At 45.3% G+C, this 25,309-nt stretch overlaps 1 protein-coding gene across 2 annotated transcripts in view; it reads left to right on the top strand.

The window, feature by feature from the left end:
- Nucleotides 1-25,078, top strand: part of GALNT16 (polypeptide N-acetylgalactosaminyltransferase 16) — a 77,488-nt gene extending 52,410 nt beyond the window's left edge. The window contains exons 5-16 of one of the 2 annotated variants that reach the window (XM_086749494.1): nt 6-71; nt 1,155-1,276; nt 3,318-3,405; nt 4,378-4,462; nt 5,524-5,627; nt 9,976-10,102; nt 11,080-11,172; nt 13,169-13,252; nt 14,262-14,403; nt 15,760-15,876; nt 21,311-21,450; nt 23,868-25,078. In XM_086749494.1, the coding sequence (XP_086605620.1) occupies nt 6-71; nt 1,155-1,276; nt 3,318-3,405; nt 4,378-4,462; nt 5,524-5,627; nt 9,976-10,102; nt 11,080-11,172; nt 13,169-13,252; nt 14,262-14,403; nt 15,760-15,876; nt 21,311-21,448 (1,166 nt within the window). In that variant the 3' untranslated portion in view covers nt 21,449-21,450; nt 23,868-25,078. Of the gene's footprint in view, nt 1-5; nt 72-1,154; nt 1,277-3,317; nt 3,406-4,377; nt 4,463-5,523; nt 5,628-9,975; nt 10,103-11,079; nt 11,173-13,168; nt 13,253-14,261; nt 14,404-15,759; nt 15,877-21,310 lie in introns of both variants that reach the window. The other variant, XM_086749493.1, reaches the window with a different exon arrangement.
- The last annotated feature ends 231 nt before the right edge of the window (nt 25,079-25,309 follow it).

Below are 25,309 nucleotides of genomic sequence, written 5' to 3' on the forward strand. Positions count from 1 at the left end.
CTAAGCTGAGGACTGCCAGCTCCTTACCAAGATCCAAAAGGTCAAGTGTCTACGAAACACTCGGCGAGAAGGTGAGTGTGGAAAACTTTGTAGGAACAAAGATTTTGTGGATTTTCCCACATGGCCCTGTTTGCTTGCCAGCTGCTTACATGTTGTTTCTTATGGTTAGAATTTGTTTTTTTCAGTATAAGAGTTTGGTGTCCTAGCTTGGAGGCTCTGTGGAGGGAGAACCTGGCTTATCAACTCTTAGGCTTCAGGGCTCTCATTTCATACGCTGAATAGGGAGAAGTGGTGTCCAGAGGCCCTGGCTAGAACAAGGACCACAGTTTAAGGTCTTTATGAATATAGATGCAGATATAAGTCTTGCCCTTTTAAACTCAGAGTGCAAGATAACAAGACATCTAGGAGATGTGGGGAAGGGAAAAACAAACACGTATCTGTCATAAATAGATACAATTAAAGAAAGTTATTTATCTTATATCTCATGTGCATAAATGGTAATGCTGACTTTCCCACCTGTTCTTCAGTTTGACTCACATGTGCTGGCTGATTTCTAAACCTGTCAGTGCACAGCAGCCCTGGAGCAAGGATCTGGAATGGGAGACAGGAGTCACTGCTGAGTTTACAAAGGGCATCCGAGGCAGTGGGATGGTCTGTAAGAAAGTATGGAGACATCTGAGAGCCACATTGACGTCTCTGACTGCAGGGCAGAATAAAGGACAAGTGGGATAAAGTAGATAAGCAGTAAGAAAGGCAACAAGCAGAGAATAGAGCTTGGTCCCACGTACGTAGAGAGAGAGGCTGCAGGGTGCTCTGATAGGAGAGACACTGAGAAGGCAGCAACAAGGTACCTTTGGGGAGGGCTGGAAGAGAAGGGGGATGTCATCAAGGCAGAAACCAGATGAAAGCTCAGTGGCATAGACTGAAGTGACAGGTGAGGTCATTCTTTGTGTGCTACGAGGGTTCAGCTGGCAGTGTGTCCCCCAGGGTATGCCCTGCGAAAGCTGCTCTCTGCTTCTTGTGAAGATGTGATATAGGAGAACCACCTGCTCTTCCCCTGTAATGACCAAGCAAAGTGTTTTATTTTCTGAAGGAGGCTCAACTGTTTCCCTTCCTAACCTTCCTGCTCCTCTGCTGTCCCTTCCTCATTATAGGGTTGATTCGCTCTCGGGTACGAGGAGCTGAAGTGGCTACTGCTGACATCCTCACCTTCTTGGACAGTCACTGTGAAGTCAACAGTGAGTGGCTGCAGCCAATGCTTCAGAGAGTGAAAGAGGTGAGCACAGTCTCCCCCGCTGGAATGGATAGGGCTGAGTTGTCTTGTGCTGGTGGATCCTCTGCTCTCAAGTACCATCAGCAGTGCCAGTGAGGACAGAGCATTCCCAGGTACTCCTCAGGCAGGCAGTCACAGAGAAAGGTACAGCCTAAGCTAGATGGGCAAGAGATCCCTGGTGGGCTTCTGCTTTCTGCTGATGTGGCAGGGTAGGAGGTGCTCTGTGATGGGTGCAATGGTTCAACCACTAACTTATACCTCAGGTCTCCTGCAGGTGCTGTGCTTCCTAGTCCTCTCTGCGTGTACATAGGACAGCCACTTTGGCAGCACACACTGTGCAACTTTTCCGTGATTGCCATCTCCCTTCTTGCTGCTGGACCCTCCCCTCTGCCTTGTTACTGCCAAAATTTTCCTTCCATTAATGCTCCTGCCGAGCTGCCAACACACACCACTTGCATGCAGGCGGTTTCCTAGCACGGAGGAGCTGTCTGTGAATGCAGGGATGCCCCTTTGCTGTTTCCTGTGACAAAGGATTGACGTGAGGCTGGAAGAATGAAAATGAGACAGGAATATTAGCAGCTGGCACCCTGACTGCACTGTAGGGCTGGAGGGGAAGACATATGGCTCTGCTGTAAGTGCAAACTGGGGAGAGGTGATGGGAGAAGTCACATCTGTGCTTGCAAGTAGCTGGGATTGATCTGCTCCTCTGAAAGAAAGGATCCCATGGAGTAATGGGCCCCAGGAGAAGGGGTGGAGGCTCTAATGCTGCCTTGTATTCATGTCTACTTTGCTTAATACGAAGGAGTGGAAGAAGGTGAAACCTCGGGACCGATGACTTAAAAGCTTCTGCTTTTTGTTCCTGCTCAATAAATCATCCATCTCAGAAGCCCATAAATGTTTATGTTACTGCTGCTCTTTAAGTGAAGCTGTGGCAGCAGCAGCATAGGGGTCCCTAAGCAGAAAGGACCTCACAAGTTTCTTCAGGGAAGGATCTAAGTTGCAAAAGCTTGGGTGCTGACTCCAGTATTTACTGAGCGGATTTCAAGTCAGCCTCTTTTAGACCTGCTTCCTACGTTTCTGGTGTGTGTCCTGATTCAGATTTCAGACTTGCCCTACCCAATCCCAGCACTGGCTGGTTGGAGCAGTGGCTGGAGCAGCAGCTCCCCACACTGCGGGGAGGCTCAGGCTGTGCAGACATACTCTTGCTGTGCAGCCATTGTGGCACAGAGGGGAATATGCATGAATGATAGGCTCTTGCCTAGAATGTGCCATCCTGGCCAAGCAGACTACGGCAGGAGGAGCTGTTACAAGGCATAAAATGGAAATTTAATAGCAGAGGCATGGAGGTTGGCAGCTGTCTGGTAACAAGATGCTATTTCTGGCATTACCAGCTCTCATTTTTATCGTGTATTTCAGCTATCACAAGACTGTCTTTAATGCCCTGTCTCATGATGTTGAAAAAATTGTTACAATCTCAACTTCTACTTAATAAAAGGATTGCAAAGGAAAACTGTAAATATCTATGCACCTTAATGCCAATAAAGTATTCCAAATATCTTAATATTATGTTATATTTTTTTCAGTTTGCACTGTGATTCTTAAGTGTGGGGTCTTGATTCATAGTACTTGTTAAGATGCTTTGTTAGTGGGTTGATCATTTCTATGCTGATCATGAGTTAATTCAAGAATGGCTGAGCAGAAGGTATGCTGTCAGTAGATATCAAAACCAAGCACAAAACCTTTGGGGCAGTGATTCATGTCCCGTGAGCTGGGCAGGAAATAAAGAGCTGTTTCTTAGCAGCACTCCTGGGTGTTGGGGTCTCAGGCTCCGTTTCTCATGTCCATGGCATGCAGTTGGCTAATACCAACATCTCCATGTTTGGTTGTAGTGGCTACAAGTCACTTGCTTAGCTACCAGAACTGTATTGGAGAAGCCAGACAAAGATTACATGTGCAGATTTGTGGGTTTTTTTGGTCTCTGGCAGCCTTGCCAGATCTTCAAGAAAAGCCTGACTCCTTTTTTTTCTCTTTCTCTCTCTCTCAGGATTATACCCGAGTAGTGAGTCCAATCATTGATGTTATCAGCCTGGATAATTTTGCCTATCTGGCAGCATCAGCAGATCTGAGGGGAGGTGCGTATCATGAAAGGCTTGTGTAAGTTAGGCCTGAGGGCTGGTGCATGAAAAAGAATTTATTCTCTTCAGCTTTCCAAGAAAACAGAGTGATAATCTTTCCTGATGAGTTCTCTGTGCTATTTTTCCTGCAACTTGCAAAGTCAGATCTTTTGCAGAGTTAAAATAAAACCCAACAAGTGTTTTCCTCTTGAGCTTGCATCACCGTCACAACATTTTGCAGTTTCAAGGCTTGCTTAACTGATTAAACATATCACCATACCCTCCCTACACTACATGTACACTGGAGTCTGACAGGCACTTCCAGTTGCTACTCCTATCTGCCAGGCTATCTCATAGCATCTTCTGAAAAGCATTTTTGCCTCTCTCCTGGCAGCTGAACCCCCTTGCAGCTCTTCCTGTGGCCACCCACAGTGCCTGGTGCTCTTCTCCCTCTTCTATGGCTGGGGTTCACTGCTGCGCTGCTTGCCTGCCAAAGGCTGCTTGTTCTGTGGCTGCCCTTAACAATGGTATAGTGTTAGTGACTGTGCCGTGCTCAACTATCCCCACAGGCCAACTATAAATAAATGGTACTCTTGAAAGAGGTGATGGTTACAATGATCTGCTGGCCTTTATTCGTAGAATACATCACATAGCACAAAATCATTTGATTAAAGCCTCGTAATTTTGGCAGACAGGGAAGTGTAAAACAGACTGGCCAAAATGAGATTACGTCTCACACTGACAACACTGTCTGAAGATACACAGTGGAATTGAGCAGAGATCTGTAATGCTAAGTGATAGGGATGCCAAGACAAAAGCTGGTGACTTCTTAGCTGCATTAGAATAGACTCTTGCCATTTTGGGTAGACTATGAGGGAGGTCAGGGAGGGAAAGTAGGGGTAGCCTGTGATGTAAAGGTGGAGACTATCACTGAAGCTAGAAGAAAAACAATAACAAAACCTATTTGATTTGGTTTTTTTTCCTTCTCAGGGTTTGACTGGAGCCTTCACTTTAAGTGGGAGCAGATTCCTATAGAGCAGAAGATGTCCAGAACAGACCCAACTCAGTCTATAAGGTAGCTGTCTCTGATGAACTGTGTACAGTCCTCTAAATGCATTTACTAAGCCTTCACCTGTATGGCAAAGAGTGCATAGAGACTGCCTTGCTGAGGACAAAATGGCACAGTGTTCACTTGATGGTGACAAACTCTTTCTGAGTGCATTGAGGTGCGTACCCTTATTCTGAGAGTATTACTCCCTGAATATTGTAAGAATAGCAATTATATACTATCATAGGCTTGTAGCCATACCACCTCTACAAGGCACCTCTTCTTCTGTATGTTTGTTTTTGTGGTGTCACTCAACAATCTGAATGCCTCAGAAGTACCTTTGGGGGTTTTTAATTACCTCCGTCTTCATAGTGAAGAGTTAAGGAATGAAGCAGCTAAACAGTCACCCAGGAAGTGTAAAGCAGACCTGGGAACTGAATCTTGCCTAGTAATTTTGGCATAGAATTATCCTTCCCTCCTAAGTATGCATGTCCATGGACAAAACAGACTGTTGGCTGGAACAGTTATTGCCAGCCTTGCTGCTGTGTACATGGCTCTGAGGAATGTAGAATGTGACAAATCCTGACAGAAAAAGTCACAGTGCTTGTCTGTATAGGCAGATAGTTGCCTGTTTGTAACGTAAAAGTATCATTCAATTCCTCTGTGTAATTTGTGAGCCTCTGTTTGGTACTGCAGAAGCAACCAGCTTGCTAACAGCAGAGCAGTACATGCAGCAGAATCTCTCACACCATATCTAGCTGGTGAACACAGTCATTGGACAGTGCCCTTGTCATTCCTTCACACTGTGTATATTTGTATAAATGTAAAAGACGCAGCATTACTTATGTAGTGCTTGCAGGACCATCTAACAAAGGCAGGAGGATGATCTAGTGAAGGGGATCTGAGAAGCCTGCTGCAGGTTCACATCCCAGCTCTACTATTTTTCTCTTTTAAATGAGATACAATTTGTCAAGCCAGGACAAGTTGTCCCCCCTCTAAAATGAAAACGGTCTTCATATAGCATCCTGTGATGGTATTCATATACCTTCATATGATCATTTTGTGTGGGGTTGTGTTTTCTTTTCCAGAACCCCTGTCATAGCAGGAGGCATCTTTGTGATCGACAAGTCCTGGTTTAACCACCTGGGAAAATACGATACTCAAATGGACATCTGGGGAGGAGAAAATTTCGGTAAGTTTAGAGTGGTTTCAGGGGAATGGCACTCTTAAGGCAGATCCACTTCCCAGTCTTCATTGCCTACCAGAACTCTCCTTTTGAGAGATCTGATCTGCATGTTGATGTAAGGCTAGAGGCGTGGTCAGGTAATCCCCATGTTGGTCAGAATTGTATTGCTGTCAGCTTTGTGCAAAGTAAGTGGAGGCTTTTTGCAATCAGAACTATCACTCTCGTATGGGTATATGCACTACTATACAGGTGCTTCCACGGTACAAGAAAGAGGAACCTCCTGATATTTAAATTGTTGCTTGTTTTTGGAGAGTGTTCCTCCAGTCCTTCCCATGACAGTCTGTGTCGCCTCAGTTCTGAAGTGGAAAATCACTCCTACAGTCTCTTCTACCTGTTACTTTTTCCCAGATAAGTCTGAGTTGCTCTCCCGGCTTGATAGGTCAGAAGGATGTTTTTCCTAATAAAACAAGCCTCTCTGTAAGTGAAATTTGGATACAAATAGATTCAGAAGGCAAACATTTAGAGGCAGACTTGAGCATCACAAACATCTGGGGAATTCAGATGCCCAGGGCAGTCTGTCCACTCAAGTGCTGTTATCTTCTAGGGCATGGTGCTTAAACCGACCTCCTTGCACTTAATGGTGACACAGATATTCCAGGCATCTCTCTTTGCCCTGTGTGAAGGGATGCTGCAATGTCACCAGGTGTTAGTGACAAAAGGAAGAAGCGTGATGAAAAGAGGTTCAGGGAGACCTCAAGTATTTGGGGCATTCATTTAGAAATGATGCAGGTGGAGCTGAAGAGATAAAAGCCTTATTCTGTTTTGCAGTCAACTTAAATAGACTTTTCTGTAGCTAATGCTCACAGAAAAATTATTCTGTTTCTACAGTTGCCATAAATGTCACAGATTTGTAAATAAATTCCTTTCTACAGTTTCCATAAGTGTCATAGATTTGTAAATAAATTCCTTTAAAGAAGAATTTATATGGTGTTTTCTAGCACCTGGAGGACCAATTAGGAAGAAATAGTCAGGAAGAGGAAACTTCTGTTCCTCTGAACACAGCTGGGAGAGCTGCCTCTTTCTGAAATGCTCTCTGAAGCCAGGAAATAATATTCTTGGCTGATAACAGAATACCAATGTACCACTTTTTAAAAACAAAGTATCTAATAATGAGTGCTTGTGTTCTGTGTTTTCCAAGATCTTTCTTCAGTTTTATGATATTCATAATATTAAAAAGAGATATTAAATGGGGCTTGCATTGGGATCTTGGCAGTGCTAGTGGCATCAGCTAAGCACTGTAGACAGAAGTGACAGGCAGCCTTTACCCAGGCGTGGAGATCCCCCTCTCTGGTGTCTCCCTGCACAGCCAAACTCAGCTCCTTGCTGTCACTAGCCCTGCTCCAGCTGCAGAGCCAGCCACTTGGCCGTCCTTCCAGCCTCTGAGCTGCAACTGTGTAAAAGCTGTAAACCTCAAAGATGGAGAAAGAATGCTTTTTAGGCTTTTGGTTGTCTGCTTCTGCCCACCTGGGAGCCCAGTGTTGTTGTTTGGTGTGTATGTCAGTAGCTTGATGCTAAGCAGAGCTCTCTGCCGTAAGTGCCCATAAATTACCTGCACACCCACAGCCCTTCTTGCACATAGAGCTGGACAAAACCTCCACAGAATTGCTTCATTCTCCTTCAAATTGCTCTTGTAAAGCCTGGCAGTGACTGGGCCAGGCTGTGTGGGACTGGGCCAAGTGTACAGGGCCAGCTTTGCCTTGTTGTGTGATTTCCCTGTAAATTTGTTGTCTCCCATCACTTGTCTCTTATCCGTCTACCTGCACTCTTCACTTCAGAGGGCAAAGCTAAGTGCACAATGCTGTGTTTTATGGGGTTTCTCCCTAAGCTACATTGCCACACTACCACTGTGATGATGGCAGTGGGAAGGTATTTTAAAAACAAAACAAACTACTTTTTTTAAAGCTAGCTTTTTTCCAGCTTTTCAGCATAATGTGAGGCATCAACCAGTGACTTCTACATTGAGCCTGTGGCTGTTGCATGGCAGAGAGGTGGAAACCAACCTGTAAATTTGTCAACAAAAAGTGTTAATTTTCCTTGAAAAAGTATTCAGGATGGTTAATTTGCACTCTTAAAAAAGTTTTCAATACTTAATTCAAAATTTGATTTAATGATCAAGAAATATGTTGATAATGTTCTGAAACACTGTTTTAACTACAAATTTGAGTCTTGAGTGGAAAGGAACTGGTTGGATAAGGTCACAATTTGTGGATGAGGTAGGAGAGTGGTTCTGACTAGTTTGGGTAGCCCAGATGGGCCCTTCCCTGCCCACAAAGGCCATTTTTAATAAACTTCTTTGGAACTTTTTTCCCCTGTGAGGAAACAGGATAAGAGAATATATGGAAAGAGCACAGAGCTGGACAAGCTCTATGCACACAGCAGGTACACAGGAATGATCAGGTAGCAATTACCAGCTGCCTAAATATCCTTCTAGCTGGATGTGAGCTGGTAAACCCCTTTTTTTCCACTGTGATGCGGAAAAGCCACAGTGGTTAAGTCATTTAAAACATGTATGAACTAGGTCATGTCCTGGAAAATATACAGCAAAAAGGTCTCATATGCTTTCTGTCAGAGGATAGATGAAAGTCCTTGATAAGTTATGTTTGATCTCCATTTTCTCTTCTGTGCCCAAAATCTGCATTCTTTCACTTCTTCTTTAAAGAATTCTGTCCTTTACAAACCTGGACATGCAGTCTGTCTGTGTGCCTACGATATCAATATGGTGTGAGGAATCCTCTCTTGGGAAATGAACATTGCTTTAAGTCAAACATGCTAGATTAAGAGTTTTGTTTTTGTTGCAGGCCAGAGTGAGTCAGAACCTCATTCCAGGACAGCAAACGCCAGCTGGACACACCACCAGACAGAAACTTATATCTTGGCCTTTTTTTTTTTCATTTTTAAAGCCCTTCCTCTCTTCTAAGCTGCAACTCCCTGTTGAAAAGAGACTGAAAATAATAAGCTCTAGGAAGGAGTCAGGGAGAGGCAACAGCTAGTAAGAAATGCCACAAAATACGGTCTAATAAAATAATTTTTTTACTTAGAATCTAGATTAAATACACCATCTTCCCCCCCACAAAACCACACTGTTTAAACAACTTTTTCATGTACACAGAGAAAGCTATGGAGTAAGATAAACTTTCTCTGTGTACATGCTTTGAAACAGCCATTAGATCTGGTTACATAATTTCTTTTTAATTTCTAAACATCAGAGCCCCGTAATTCAGGCATTACTGGAGGGAGATCCCAACTGAGTAAAGTTTTTGAAGTAATCAGTCTACACAATCTGAAGCCCTTTTGGTAAGGACTACCAAACTACCCAGCTAATTTTAATTTTTCTTCTTCCTTCTTTTCTTCTTATGGCCACATGAAATGCAATTGGAAAACCGCTCCGGTGTGGCAGTGATTAAACTTGTGAGGACAGACCCGTAAGCTTAAGCAACATCACATCTCTTCCGTGATGCAAATAAGTGCCTGTACATCAAAGCTTCATATTCTTCTAATCCTTTAACAAAATGTTGAATTTAGCTTCCAAACCAGCTAGGTTTCTTCAAGTAGAAATATTCTTTCCGTATTTTTATAGTCACACTGTTAGACTGCTTTCTGCTCTCAGTAGCTCCCCCAGCAGAGGCAACTGCTGAGAAACTGTATGCCAGTCATCCACTTTTTTTTTTTTTTTTTTTTTTTTTTTTTTTTTAAATTAGCAGAACCAAGCAGAAGAGGAGCAACAAGATATTGTAGGGTAGATTAGATAACATAGAGGTATGAGGGAGAGGACTCTCTAGCCATCAACTCACTTCCCATGCCCTCATCTTGTTCTCTTCTTTCTCCTTGTCTCCTAAACGTGTCTCCTTTCTTCCTCACGTCATTTGCTTTACATGGTGAATTCTTTTTTTGTCTTCCATCCACGTGCAGGGCTGGAGAGTTACAGAAGTCTAAAACAAGGTGGGTGTGGGGGTAATCTCAGTCTGTTGCCAGATGCCATCCTGAAGGCCTGACAGCAGCCACAAGGACCTTTCCAAAGGTAAAGGTGTCTCACTGATCATGCTCAGGGGACCAAATTGAGGAGCAGGACTGGAGAAGGCTAGGAAGTCTCTGAGCCACAAGAGTTGCCTCCTTTTTAACAAAGAGAGGACAGTTTTTTTCATTCTCACTATGGCATCGCTTTTCCTGGTTTTGCTGTTGCAGGCAATACATCTAGAGCAAAGGGGCAAGTATTTCAGTCACACTGCTGAAGTTGCCCTTCTTGGAAATGCTGCCCGTCTGGCTGCAGCTGTATGACTCTTGGGGTCTCTTCCAGAGCTCTCTTTCCGAGTGTGGATGTGCGGTGGCAGCTTGGAGATCGTTCCCTGCAGTCGAGTGGGACATGTGTTCAGGAAGCGCCATCCCTATGACTTCCCTGAGGGCAATGCACTGACTTATATCAAGTAGGTGTTGGGTAGTTCCTGGTAGCTGCCAGGTCACCTTGATGTTGGGCGTGCTTAAATAAGCCTGAATTCTTTGTTGTCTTTCTGCCCAGTGTCAGAGGAGAACAGCTTGTGGCTGAGCATGTGTTCTCAAGGGAAGGATGAGTTACTGTTTTCTATGAACAAAATCTGTTCCCTTCTCTGTTGTTTGTATTAGTGTGTCTTGTTCTTCCTCAGTCTGCAATGGAGGGTGGGAGCAGTAGCCCAGAGAGAGCCCCTGGCCATTCATGGATATTGCCCTATGACATGTGCTTGGGTATGAGCAGTCCTTAGGCATCTCTAGTATCTCTGAGCTGCTTTTGAGTTCAGAGATCCTATTGAGCTGTATCTGCTCTGAGACAAGCCCTAAGGACAACTTCCACTGCAGGACAGATGGAAAGAGAAAGCAGATGAGACAAAGTGCTTCACAATGAGAGCCGTTAAGGGCACAGGGCCCCAGGGCACAGGGCCCCAGGGAGCTGTTGCAGTCTCCATCCGTGGATATTTCAAAACTCAACCAGACAAGACCCTGAACAACATGACCAAACCTCAAGCTAGTCTGCTTTGGGCAGGAGGTTGGAGCAGGTGACAACTAGAAGTGCTTTCCAAGCTGAATTATTCCATAGCATTAATCTAATCTGGGGAAGGGGATACTGTAAAGCATGGTGATGATGACAGTCAGTCCAGCTGTCTCTGCAGAGGGAACATGTGTGAAAGAAATCATGGTGAACTATGGCTGTTAACATTTTAACTTCTAAACTGGAACATCCTTACAAGGCTTTGTAGACTTAACACATTCAATTTATATCCATTTGTACTGCCCACTGTGTCTCATGTTTGGGACTGTCCCCCTCTCCCTCCTGGCAGACAGGCCTTGAGTCTGCCCACCCAGTGCCTGCTCGCTCAGAGGGCGGGTTCTCTAGCAGCACTCGGCAAACCGTCTCCTCATCCCCACCCAGGAACACCAAGCGCACAGCAGAGGTGTGGATGGATGAGTACAAGCAGTACTACTACGAGGCCCGACCATCTGCCATTGGCAAGTCTTTTGGAAGGTAAGCTGCCCCCAAACCTCAATAGGAGGGCTCTGGAAAGCCACTTGCTAGCAAGAGTTTTTGGGTCTTCTCTGGGGCTGAATGTGCAAAACAGAAACAGAAACGCTCTGAATGGCTGGCTTGCCTGCTTGAGTGTCTGGCTAACAAGGTTTGCTTCTAATTCGCTTTATTTTTCCCCAAGTAACCCTGCATAAATCATTTGTTAGCAGAAGACCGAAGGGATCTGTAATGAAATTAAAAGGCCAGACATTTTAAGTGGATAGATAGGAACATTTTCTAACACAGCATGCAGCTGCTCTGGAAGTGAGAGCTATGCGGTTACTAGAGCTTGATCCAAAGTTCCTATGCGGATGCAGAATCTGGGGCAAGCACAACTAGCTGGTGTGGGGTAGGGTGCACCTGTGCAGAATTGTGCTCCTTACAGCACCTTTGCTAAAGGTGTCTCCAGGCCATGTGGGACTCACTACGACAGGCTTAAGAGTTCTTCATCACCCAGAAATCAGTGATAGACATCAAAACCTGGGATGAGGGGAGAGCTTGCTCTCTGTGCTAACAAACCCCTATGACTCCCAAATAAATGTAAAAAAATCTCAGGAGTGGTGTGTATCCGTGAGTTATATCTGCCTATGAACAAGTGACTATTGTTGCATCAGCTTAAGGACTTGGCAAATGTGGTTGTATCTCAAATGTATAGCTACCTGCACTGGGTAATGATGCATCTGCTTATTTGATGACAAGCAGGTCTGGTCTGACCCACACACACTTTTTTGGTTGTACATTGTGCCTTATTATCATGATGCATTACATATTTTTGTACAAATAGCTTTGCCTACCTAATTTATCTGTCTTTGAGCTGACTGCAGCAGCTGAGCTGGGGCCAAATAGCTAGTAACCCTGCTTCTCGTGAAGGAAACCAGACTAATGCATATTGGACATGAATATATTGCTAATATGTTTTAGGGCCAAAGCCTGCAGTTATTGTTCACACAGACTTCCTAGTGGCTTTACTGGCAGCATTGGCTGAATGAGAGCTGGAGCAGAGCTGTAGGATTTTATTTCAATTTCTTGACCTGTAGTAACAGCCCTGTGTACCTGCATTAAATCTAGATTTTATAATGCATATGCCTCTGGCACCATCACTGTCCACTGGGCCTGAAATGGACCTTTCTTCTCCACAATTTTGGTGTGATATAGGATCTAAGTACATTCTCCTGAGGTATGGACAGTACAGTGGCTTCTGTGGGCTGAGATTGGCAAGGAGCATGGTTGCGGTTGAAAGTCCTACCCAACACACAAATATGGTGGTACAGCTTGAAGAGGAGGGTCCATAATATCACTGCTCAGTAGGATTGCTTGAGGGAATCCTCTTCCTCAGCCAGCAAAAGCCAAGCAAATCAGCAGTGGGAGGACTGCTGCAGCAGAAGCTACCAAGATGAGGAGTTAATTGCCCCTTATACACCTCCTCTTTCCCAAAACTGCTTAAAAACAAGTAATTATGTTCTTTAGGTCTGAAACCCAACATGAGCCTAGAGCTACTGCCATGTTCCGTCACCTCTAGCACACACAGATTAACCATTTGTGTATACCTGAGCACAAACACTTTCTACGCCTTTTCAGGAGCTGATGGTTGTGCAGCCTTCATGGTATGCCTCTACAGGATCACCCAGAGGCAGAAACGCTTTCATGGCCTTACAGTAGTTTTACTGCAGTGTATTATTTGACACTGTAGGACCTGGGCCCTGCCATAATTCTGAGCCAACAGAAGTACAAGTATTGATCCCTGAAGGTGCTTGTCTTTTCTATTTTCTGCCGCTTGCCTCCCTCCTCCTTTTCACCTGGAAGTCACTGCTAGTGCTCTGAGCCCAGCCACAACTAGATAGGAGATTGAGTAAGGGGGAAAAGTCACATAGTCTTCCTCAAAACTCCTGGCCAATCTTCATTGTTCCCTTCCCTCCTGTTTGCTACTTTGTCCTGAACAACCTGCCTGTGTTTCCAGTGTTGCAGACCGAGTGGAGCAGCGACGCAAACTGAACTGTAAATCCTTCCAGTGGTATCTGGAGAATGTCTACCCTGAGCTCAAGTGAGTCAGTTCTCTGCTGGTAGAAATCTCTGAAGGATCTGGGAGGTGGGTCACAATGAGAAGCTGAGCCTCAGCAGCAGTGGGCAAAAAAGACTTATGCTTGGAAAAGGTTTTCCTCTGTTCTTTTTGGTGAGAAACATCCTGAGATTTCTTGACTTACATCATCACAACAACCTGGCAAAAGTTTTGTTGCTCCTGCCTCTGGGGAGCCCTCTGCGCTGCCCCATACAGCTATCCCTCAGAGATGTGCAACAGGGGTGTTTTCGAAGGTGTGGGGGTAGCTAAGTGCCAGAGCAGTACATCCCTCCCAGTTAAGGCTTGGTCTCTGCCTGTTGGATGCTCTGCCTGGAGATAGTGGGCCAAGTAGAGCTGGACAGCCTGAGTGCAGAGGTGTGGGGTGGTTCAGAGAAAGCCCCAGTGAGTGCCAGAACCAGCTGTGCCTGTGGCTTCCCTGGCCCTGGGTCAGGATGCAGCAGTGTTGTGGAAGGTAGCCTGGGTAGAGCTGTGTTGTTAGCACTTGCTAGCTAACACACCCTGGCAACACATCTTTACATCTCAGTTAAACAAAGTCTGTAGCTGACATGGGTCGAGGCTAAAATATCCAGCTGTAGTCTGGCCTTGACAGATCTTTCCTGTATTCCAGTGAATATGTGCTAACACTAGGAGGAAGACTCTGGAAAAGGGGGAAAAGCAGGATAAATCAGTGTGGATGTGGCTTTTTACTGGCAATGGCCTCTTTCAGAAGAAACAGCACACTGAACTGCTTGGGGTGCACCTAAAGCACCTTATGCCTTCTGAAACAAGAGAGCGCCAGCCCTTTGACTAAGTTCTCCATTGACTTTTGCCTCCCATGAGCATTTCCAGTGGATAGGTGGCATGATACTGTTAATTTTCTGTCAAATAAAGGGGGCTATGTTTCCATAAGGGGTCAGTTACGCCCTTGTAAATGTGTAAGTGCTTTGGACATTTCTGTGTATGAAGTGTCATGCAGCTGTCATTTTACTTCAAGGGTTCCTGAAAAGGAGCTGATTCCAGGAATAATTAAACAAGGAGGAAACTGCCTGGAGTCTCGGGCACAGGATATCACAGGAAATATGTTGGCTGGCATGGGAGTCTGTAAAGGAACAGTGAACAATCCACCTGTCACTCAGGTAAGACAGGCTTCAGTTTGGTGCTTTGCGCATGCTTCTGCCCTTTTTATTACTGGTGGGTGAAAAGGCATCTCTGGCTTTGGTGGATTTATACAGAGATGAATGAAGGAAGAATTTGGCCCTGTTAATGATATTAATAGTAAGCAGAAAAAGAAGCTGTGCCCATCTCTTAGAGGTCTGTTGGCTGAGCAGACCAGCCAGTGAGGCATAGAGTAGGAAGATGTTCATCACTCAAAGGCAAGAGGTAGTGCTTGACTGCTCAGGGATGTGACTAGTCTGTGCAGCAGGCGTGCCACCCACTCGGACTGTTGCTTGGGTGTGCTCCGCTTCATTGTCCAAACCATGAGAACTGGTCCTGGGGTGTACTTGGCTAGTACCCTGGCACGTAGGTAAGAGATTTTCCCAGGATCAGAAACATCCCGTGGTGTGCCAGTTCTGCTGTAGCTGCAGATGGCTTGGATTGTGCTGTTTTACAGATGTGTTTCAGTATAAAGCCCAAATACAGTTTGAATAGCCAAGATCCCAGCTGCAATAATTTGGTGCAGCTCTCCTAACTGCAGTGGAGCTGTGCTGGTTTATACCAGCTGAGGGTTTGCACTCAGCCTCTTCTTTTTGTGACCAAAAGCAGCAGGGAAGCAACTTGAGAAAGTTAAGGGTCACAGTAGGATATTTTATGCCAGAAAATACATATTCACATCTGTTAACTGTTGGAAACCAGTTTGCAGCCAGCATTGAACATGCCATTTAATCTGACTCATTGTTCCATGTCATTACCATTTGAAATCTCTGAAACTTACTGCATTTTGTATTTCTTCCTTGGGGAAAGTATAATAATAATAGTTGATTAAGTTGGGTATTCATCTAGTGAGAGGGGGGAAAAATGAAGTGGCTTGTGCTTTATGTGCTGGTGATATGTGTTAGCCCACGGGTATGCTCGCATGTGTTTTGCTTCACTTGACAATCTATAGGTCCCAGATACCGGTTACAGAACATGTCTGCTATGTAAAATATGCAGAAGCACATAATGTAAATCAAGGGTCGAGGTCCTCCCTGCTTTGTAGGCCTAAATCTGTAAAGCTGCAGAGTGGGGAGTTGCATGGGACCCAAGGTTAATCAGCCAGCTCAGATGGTCGGGGGAGCCAGCTGCAGTCTTTGAAATAGTCGTGATGCACCAAGCCTGAGCATAAGCTTCTGATCAGGTGAGGACTGCTGCCATAGTCTTCCCAGGGAGCTGTTGTTAAGAGTTGAACAAAGGATACAGGTTTTTGAAATATCTGATAGAAAAAAAAAAACTCTTTCTGCCTCATCTGATCACCGTTATGATCCTAATGGAACCTTTCTTTTTCTTATGCCCAGGAGTGGGTATTCAGTGACCCTTTAATTAGACAGCAGGACAAGTGTCTTTCCATTACCTCCTTCTCTACTGGCTCTCAAATCACACTGGAAGCCTGCAATCAAAAAGACGGCAGACAGGTAGGTAACTCTGCACCTGTTTTTAATCCCTCCATTGCCACATACCAGTGCTCCTACATCAGTGCAGCCTGCAGGGGAAAACCTATCAAAGCGTATAAAAGTCCTTTCCATCTTCAGCATCTCCCTCTCTGGTGTGTTCCTTAAGCTCAAATCTATGAATTTGCCCGCTAGCAAAGCAGGGAGCACAGACCACACTAGTGTGTGCGTGTCTGCTCTGCCTGGGCCCTTGGCAGCGTGGTTAGCTCCAGCTCTCTAGCACCTCGACCTTGCTCCTTGGATGCATTTATGTTCAGCCAAATTGGTGCATGGATGAAGGACAGCATCAGAGAGAGGTAGATAAGCAGCAAATGCTTTGAGATACCCAAGGGAAGGGCAGTGTGTGCTATCATTTGTTTACTTATTTTGAAATGAGAGAACCATGTCCTTTGTGCTGTCTTTAGACATGTGAACAGATCTTTAAAACTGAGCGTGTGCAACTAATTTGAGAAATACCAACTTGACATAAAGCACCATATGTTCTACCCAAACTGCTCCCTGAGGAAAAATACACAGCAGCAATGTTCCCAACAGAATGCAGTGGTCCCAACAAAATGCAGCTCTGTGACTCTTACGCTGTTTCCGAGATGTGCATCCCTGATCTGTCAGGACACATAAGTCATTTTGCCTTACAGCACAAGGCAAGAGATGGCCTCTGCAATGGCCTTCACAGAGATGTCATGTGGGCAAAACACAACAGGTGACAACACAGCACTGGCGAACGGTGGTCTGGGTTTACTTTCATCCCTAGTTCCTGCACTTCCCTCTATACCAAGAGAAAAAAAATTTATATTATCTAAGGCTATGCTGGCTCTGTGTTTTCTGACACATCTATTGTTTTGATAGCCCAAAGGTAGGAGACGGCTCAGTTTGCTACCGGTCCACAGCAGTATTCTTTTTTGTCAGTACTTTTTAATCCTATATGAATCTCTGAATTTAGTTCTTCCTGAAAGAAAGCACTGAAACTTGGTCTTGCCCATTTGTGGGAAGCCTGTGTAGACTTTCCTCTGCAGGGTTGGTTAATGCAGAAATGTCTTGAAGAGTTGTCACCATGAATATGCTGGGAAAACTCTGAGTTTGGATTAGCCTTGCAAGGATATCCCAGGTGGGCTGTGCTTGCCTGCTCCTTTTTCTTGCTGGTAATCACTCATCCCCTTGCTGTGTAATTAGGTCACTTAGCTTCCCCTTAGGTGCCTTGCAGCATTTTCCACCCTGGCAGCAGAGAGGACTCTAGCAGCTGCCAAAATCAGCTGTCTTTCCACGCCTCCCCTGTCATGGAAGGATGAAGGTCCCCTGAAGCGGGGTGGAGTGCAAGCCCTGTTAGCCAGAAGATAGATTAATGCACACTAACACAAGTAAGCTTATTCTGCTGCTGGAATAGGATTTATTGAGCATTAATATGTTGATTATATCCATAATCATTATAAAAACATGCACACACTCTTAAGGACGTGAGCTGTTGTTTTCCATTACCTTATGGGAACAAACTGCACTTAAATCAAGGACTTGACCTAGCAGATGATTTAGCCAAATGACTGTAAGCAAGGATTTTGTTTAAGCATTTCAAATAACCAGAGATTGATTTGAATCATAGCTGCCATTCCAAACCGCCTTTGTGGCTGAAGGGATGAGGTAGGTTTGAGGTGGGAGAAGTGCACTCGAATTTTTAATTCAATTTGGGTTCAAATGCTCTGAAATGTTGGGGTTTTTTTTCGAAGTCCCAAGCTCCCATTTCAGATTTCTACTTAGAAAGCCAGTTCTACTTGCAGTGCTCAAGTTTGTTGTGTTCTTGGGGAATGTTGTTATGGTCCCTTCCTTCTGTAAACACAACAGTAATTGTTGTTAATACTGACATTGGATTTCAATTAGCTCGAAGCCAGTCGTCTTTGCAAACTATCCCATTCTCTCTCCTCCATCTCTTTTCTAGAGGGGCAACCTGCATTTAATGCAGTGTTTTCTGCTTACTTTGGGAACTGACTCTGTCTCTGCCGGGTCCTAGCTAGAGTGGAAAGTGAAGCTAACAGCTTTTATGGGGGTCATCTGAGAGTGTGTGTCTGGGCTGACAAGATGCATTTCTGGCAACAGCGAGCCAAGACAGAAAGAGAGTCTTGTTCTTCCTGGGTTGGCAGCTTGCAGAACCCCTTGCCTAGGATGTCACCCAAGCCCAGCTCCTGATATTTGGGAAGTTGAGTTTCAAGGAGACAACCATTGCTTTAGAAACTTTAAAGAGCAAAATGAAAGGGCAAAGCTGGAGGGAGCAAATTTGCTCAGTTGCCCTGCAACTTAGCTATCTCCTCATGGGTACTCAAGCCTGAAGTGTAAGTGCTGGAGGTAGAGCAGTATTTCCAAACTACACATGGGTGTAGCCACTCCTCAGTTCAAGTGGACTTCTCAGAAAGTTGGAGGACCTGAGTGCGAATGGAGGAAGGGAGGTTGAGCTACTCAGAGAGGTGGAGGTGGCAAGCGAGAGCCATGAGTGGGTGGTCTTGAGTGGAAGAAGGTGAGGCTGGGCAATGTACACCACACATAGAATATCCTGAGGAGATGGCGGCATGATGAAGGCCCAGCTTTGAATGTCTGTAGTATCACTGTTATCAGAGGTCTGTGGTGGAAGGCTTTTGGACTTCTCTGGATCTGGACTTCGTGTCTATGGCTGAGTGATGCAAATGCAAGATTTCTGACATAAGATGGGGCACGTGGTGGCTTCGGTTTTTATTGTCACCAGACTAGCTTGGTTAGATCCTTACGACAGCACCATACAGGTCCTAAAGTTGCTTTCCACTTTCAAACATACTGAATCTGTGCCCGTGCTACACAGCTGGTGTGCATTAAGCCTGTCCACAGGCCAGATAATTTTGTTGTTATTTTTGAGTGCTAACAACAGTCCATCTAACATATATGTAATACTCCAGCAGAGGCTTTATGGTATTATAAGCTGTATTCCAGACTATTACGTCAAAATAAGTCTAGACCTTTGCAAACAGGAGGATACGAGACAGTACTCAAAATTTAGATGATTTTTGGTTCTGTCAGACTATTCTCCCTTGGGTTGAAAGGAACCAGGAAAAAAATCTATTTGGCACCATGGTCCCATTGATCATTCAACAGCAACAGCTGGCACTGCTAGCAGAAGACCAGCCAAGAGCTATTCTGCATAATCAGAACTAGATTTCAAACCAGATGGATGTTATCCATAATGTTATTTGGAGAATAGCATTTTTAGTTGAATGCACAATAAATTATTGCCTTTAGCTTTGGTTTTGGCTCTGACTGACAGTGACAGTGGTGTTTTAATTTGTATTATAGTGAGGACAAATAGAAGGCAAAGTGAGAGTTAGACACTAAAACAAGAGAATGGAAATGAGAAACATTGGCACAGTATTTCCCAACAGAACAAGACGCATGCTGAGAAATCCTATTAAACAGCCATATTTCATTAAAATGTGCTGAAGGAATGTGACCCCAGCCTGAAAATGAGGACACCAAATTTTCTTGTGAGACAAACAGTATTTGAAGTCCCGTGTGTCTTTGGACATGATTGGGAAATTTTCCCTCCCTTCCTTCTCAGTGTATCATATTACCTGAACGGCAGACAAATGCAACTTTATATAGACTATGGGAAAAGAGAAGAAGTGAAAACCTGTCTGTTCTGGAAGCACCTGACTCAGCATCTTCATGATAATAAGCAGGTAAAACAGTACTGGCAATATGCCATAGCTTGAAAGCAATTTTCCGGACACAAGAGTTTCTCCCAGTTATGATTCTTTTCTGTATTAAGTCTTCCTCAGCTGTTTGCAGGGAAACTTCTGCCAGATGAGAGCCAGATAGCTCTGGGACCTGTGTAGGCACTGGGTTGCAACAGCTGGTGAGGGCATTGCAGTGCACAGACCGCATTGTTTCTTCCTCCTGCACAAACAGCTCTCATTTAGTGGTATCCTGTCTATCAGGGCAAGCAGTGCTGGCAAACTGATCCTGCCTCTGGTATTTAGTCTTGAAGGAATACACGGTCCAGGAGCAACAGATTACTCTGGGCCTTGCAACTGCCCTGCCCTCCAAGAAACGTAACCAGCACACAGGAGGAGAGCTGCCAGCAATATGTAAACATAACTGGATATCTTAAGCCACACAGCATGTGGCAATCTGTCTGCTGTGTTACCCAAGAGTTAAAATGTTAGGATGTTTGGACATTGTCTGGATATTGCAAAATTTTACTTATTCCCTTCGTCTATCATTTCTGCAACAACCTTGAGGTCCATCAGTGTTGTCAAACTGTTTCTTTTTCTTTATCAGTCCCATAGGTTAGCCAAAACATCGTCATAGTATTCCTAAGCTGCTTACTGACTGTGCACCCAGACCCAAATTCTAACTGGGTCATCTGTGTGACTGAAGAGAATGATGGGAAAATCCCTGGAGCCTGGAGGAATCAGTCCAATAACCTACTGATCTCAGCTATGCCCCACTGGAGGGCAATGGCACAGCCTCATCTGGGGGATCTCAAGCCCACAAACTCATTTCTACTTTATTTTTTTCTCTTCACTATCAGCCACAATGGTCCCAGTTCTTTCTAGCAAAGATGGAAGGTACAGCCCTTTCCCAGCAGAATTTGCAATTCAAGGTTAGGACATATGCTTTGTTTCCTGGAAAGCAGTGCAACCAAGTGGACCTTCAGGAAAGAGCTGCATGTGGGACTTTGTGGATATGCTCTGAGGGGAGCAGACCCAGAGGACAGCACTGCAGAGGGCAGAGTGATAATGTACTGAGAAGCTGTCAAATGGACGCTTATAATTTGAAATGTTGGCAGGGCAGAGAATATTACAAAGAAGAGCAAGCTGAGAAGAGTGCAGAGCTATGAAGAGCTTTCAGCATAGTGCTGATAAATATCTTGAATTTTATGAGAGGAGAGATGAGGGGCCATGGAAAAGAGATAGATATAATCTAGTCAAGCAGCAAGAAGTGTGATTTTTGCTTTCTGTGGATGGATTGCTTTCCATGCTGGGAGAGCTTTCAATACTTTACTTTCTATGGATTGGAAAGAAGCCATAGAAGGATTTCAGGTTTTGACAGATATCTGAATGCCTAGAGATGCAGGACAAAGAATGGCAGGGAAATTGTGAATATAATACACTTTTGAAAATTACAGTAGTTGCTGGTTTTTGTGTTGTTTGCCTTCTAGATGCTTCGGAATATTTAGCCCTATAATTCAGCTAAACTCAATCTCCAAGTATTGTTAATACAGGAAACCAGTGCTTTGGAGATGCTGCCCATACCCAGATTTTCTGCCTCTCCAGTTGTTAGGGTTTCCTTGAAGCTTGTGCTCAATTTTTCTCTTCCAGCTTGGAGGCACAGTTGCCTGGTGAAATTAAAGTAACAGCATGTTTCTCCTCGTGTTTTCTCATAGAAATGGAAGATGAAAGGCGGTTTCATTCAACATTTTGTCAGTGGTCTCTGCCTGGAAAACCAGAGTGGGAGAGTGGTGACCGACCCTTGCCAAGCAGATGTACCTGGCCAACAGTGGGAGCTGCTACAAGCAACATGATGGTAGCACAGAGATCTCCTTGTTTCTTTGTGCATGAAACTTTGGGAACAGAGGGAGATCGGGAAGGGAGGAATGGTTTTGTATCTGACCCTAAATGTTTTCATTGTGCCCATCTGCAAGCCACCATTTCAGCTGAGCACTTGGTGTTTTTGAGCTTTTCAGAGAAGAAGCTGGGCATGAGAGAGGGAGAGTTGTTGAAATCTTCCCATCTGTTGTCTTAAGTTCTCCTTTGTAGCTGATGTCTGTGCACAGCTGCACCCAGAGAGAGGGGGGGACCCAGCCCAATACTTGGAGCAACTAGAACAGCCTTGCAGCTCTCCCCATCCATTCCTTTCTCTGCATCCAGAGTCCATGACTTTCAGTCCAACAGCTTAAACGATGCTTATACAAACATTGGTAACTCTTTGGCTTCCCTGGCTTTTCGCTCTAACATCATGCATCATTTATGCACATGTGGCTCTCAGCGAGGACTGACTGGAAGAAGAGTCATCATGGAGGGGCTGGGAGGGAACTAGCAGACCCTGGGGGCAGGTTTGTAACCTCTTTGTGGTGGGCCCATTCCTTCCTCTGCCCGCCATAGCTGCCCTACAGCCAAGTGGGCTGAGGTTGGGAAATGGGGCCCAATGCTGACAAGAGAGCTGGAAAAGGGACAATCTGTTTTAGCAGCATAACCAGGGATTGTTTTGGGGACTATTCCCTGTTGAATTCTTGCTTGTAGTTTTTTACGGGTGGAAGGCCAGCCCTCCCTCCATGAGTGATCCAAGCCTGCAGGCAGCCCAGCTGGACCTGGGTTCAAGGTACCACACTCCTGGCATGGGGCACACTTCAGGATGCCATGGAAGCTGAGACCGCTCTGTGGCCGCTCTTCCTGGTGCTACCAGCCACTGCTCGCTGCACCCCACACTGAAGGTGAGGCGCAGAGCTGTGTGGGCAGCGCACACTGACAGCGCCACTGCACTTTGCTCAGTCCTGTGGCCGGAGCCCACCCAGTTCCCCATGGCAAGAGGCAGAATGGGACAGCCCCTAAGTCATTGCAGGTTTCCTGCTGCTGGCTGGGCAGGAGCACAGCTCTCTTGCTGGCTCTCCAGCTCTGCATGGCCCTTGTGAGCACAAGCCAGCATGGTAAGCCACTCAGCCCCTCTGTCTCATTGTTTTTCCCCTTCTCTCTCAAGAAGGAGGAGGAGAAAACGCCTAGGGTTGCTCCACTTGTGATGCTCAGCTCTCCTCCTGGTGGGCATCTTGGGGAAGTTAGTTGGTGAAGCTGAAACTGCCACCTGCACAAATGCTGCCACAGTACAAGCCTGCCCTGAGAGATCTCTCCTTTGTGTTCTGGAAATACTGAAGACAACTGGTGTCTTTGACTAACATCCCAGTCCTGCTCCCAGTTACCAGTCAGCTGTAGCTGAGTGTGGGTTTTCAGACCTGCCAGGGGAAGCTTACTTATTCAAATTAAAAAAAAAAAAAACCAAAACTACAGGATTACTTTTTCCTACTAGATGTGTTAAATTTTCCTCTTGGAGTTAGGTTTTGTAAACCAACCCGCCTCTCCAAGAGCCTGGCAGGGGAACCAGACAGCGGGGCTACTTTCAGTGGGCAATTGCTTACCTGGATCCTTTCTGATCTGGTGTCAAAGAAACAAGATACTCATTTGGATTGTGAACAGCTGGCTGCTTTTGATCATGCTTGTGTCCTTTTTAATTATTTCTCATACCTTGGTATTAGCCCAAACAGTTGACTAAAGAACAGATACTGTTCTTCTCATGTTGCATGTGCTCAAAAGTGCTTATGTGAGAACGGACAATTTGTTTTCTGTTCTTGCTTCTTTTATTTAAAAAAAATAAATCAGACAGGTGGCAGGAGCTCACCATTTCAATGCTGATTAACCAGATGAATGTTCTGCTTGCAAGTGTGAAAACTCAGAAGGCAGTTCTCTTTGTCCCAAGCTTACAGCATGGTGCAGCCACACTTCCGTGTGGGAACGGGGGCACTGACTGCAGACATTTCTCTTTCTCTATGTAGAGATGCTTTGGGCCTGAAGCACTGAGGCCAGGAAAGAGCAGAGAAGGAAAGAAAGTAGCCTAGGAACAGGAAGAGGGCAGGGCAGGCAGACTCATTGGAGAGATGCCAATTGCTTCTTTAAACAAGAATATGCAGGAGATGCTACTTCCAGAACAGCATCATTAGGCAATATGAGACAGGAACTGTCAAGTTCTCACATACCTGGCTGGAACAAAGTTGAAGTAAAGACAGACGAAAGGCCATTGAGCAGGTACTGTACATAGGCTCTGTATACAATGAAGTGCTAAAGGATTACATATTTTCATCAAAACGCATCTTAAGTGAGCCATCTGAGCTTCCCCCATTTCACTCTCCAGCAGCTTAACGGTTGCAGCTAACAGTGTGTTCACTCCTCCACCAGGTTCTGCTTCCTTCCTTCTTGCTCCCACTGTGTGTGTGCAGCTGTCTTGCAGATCCTTCCTCGTAACCGTACTGGGACTAGGGCCCAGCTCCTCTACAAACCATTCTCCTGACTGCTGCAGATCACAGGAGCCCTGCAGTCTCCAGGCCGTGGGCCAGCTCTGGTTCAAAGGGCTCTTGTCAGCACGCTGGCTACTGCCCTTGATTTTGTGCTTGGCTCCAACGCCGGAGGTTACTGGCCACTCCTGAAGCACAGGTACCTGGACTAGCTGTGTTGATTTGTGCCTGTCTTCCTACTGCTCACCACCTGGCAGAGTGTGAACTGGCATCCATTTGGGGCTGTAAGCTGGGGCAGCTGAAGTTTGGACACTCTCCTTCTTCAGACGCCCCGGCCTGGGGGAGAAAAGGGAAAAGGTGGGCATATGCTAGATGTCAGTAACTTAAATTGCCCCTGGAGTTAGGGGCTACCAGAGCCCTAACTGTACCTGGTTTTGGACATGTTCTCCTGAGGTCACTTCCCCACTGCTTACTCCGCTGTCAGCTAAAGCACTGCTCACAGGACCTTCCTGTAGGCCCAGTGAAGATCTCCTGCAACATCATCTTCTGGAAGCCATCATTTTCCGGTGGATTTTAGCAGTTGCTGAAAAAGAGGTGCATTACAAAAGGCTGCTTTCAAGTGTGGGCAAACTAAACTTATCCTCAGAATAAAAAAAGTCTTGTCCAAACTCGTTATTAGCATACTTTCCATTTCCCTTGCACTGAAGGGACGGTGAAATGATGTTATTTGTGCTTTTTTCCCCAATGTCCATGCAGTGCCACGTTTTGGAACAGGACTCCAGTGGAGTTTTTGAAAGCAAACTTACTGAGCCCTCAAATTCGGACCGGTGATTTGTTTCTTAAACGGTCAGAACAAACAGCTGCTCATCCTTGTTTTCCTGCTTACTTTGAACAGCCCTCTAGACTGTCAAGACAGAGCATTTGCATTGGTAATACTTTTTAAGAAGGCTGTTATTGTATCAGGTTTATTTAAGAGGAGCTGAAACTACTGTTGTACAGAAAACAATTTCAAAAGGTTTATTTTCCCCACTCACTTGTAAGTTGTACTTTGCCAGATGTAATTTATGTGAAGCCCAGATTTGTTTTCCCTTTTCTTGAAGAAAGCATGTGCCAGAACCTGTTTAATGCCTGGAATAAAATCCACTTTGAAAAAAGTGTTCCAGCCTGTTCTTACTCCCCCTTACTTCACATCAGAAAAGAGCTTCCATCCTTTCTTGCCTGGCCCCTGCCTCTGTCTCTCACTGGATTTGTTCCCCTAGGCGTACATACCCCAGTTCTTTGCATGGGGTCCTGAGTTGCTTCTAGAGGGATACTGCAGGAGCTTTCTAGGACACAGTGACATATCAGTTGAAGACGGCTGAAGAAGCCCTCCTCAGCTGGCTGGGC

Source organism: Chlamydotis macqueenii, chromosome 5 (assembly GCF_036417535.1).
Source record: "Chlamydotis macqueenii isolate bChlMac1 chromosome 5, bChlMac1.mat, whole genome shotgun sequence".
NCBI lineage: Eukaryota > Metazoa > Chordata > Aves > Otidiformes > Otididae > Chlamydotis > Chlamydotis macqueenii.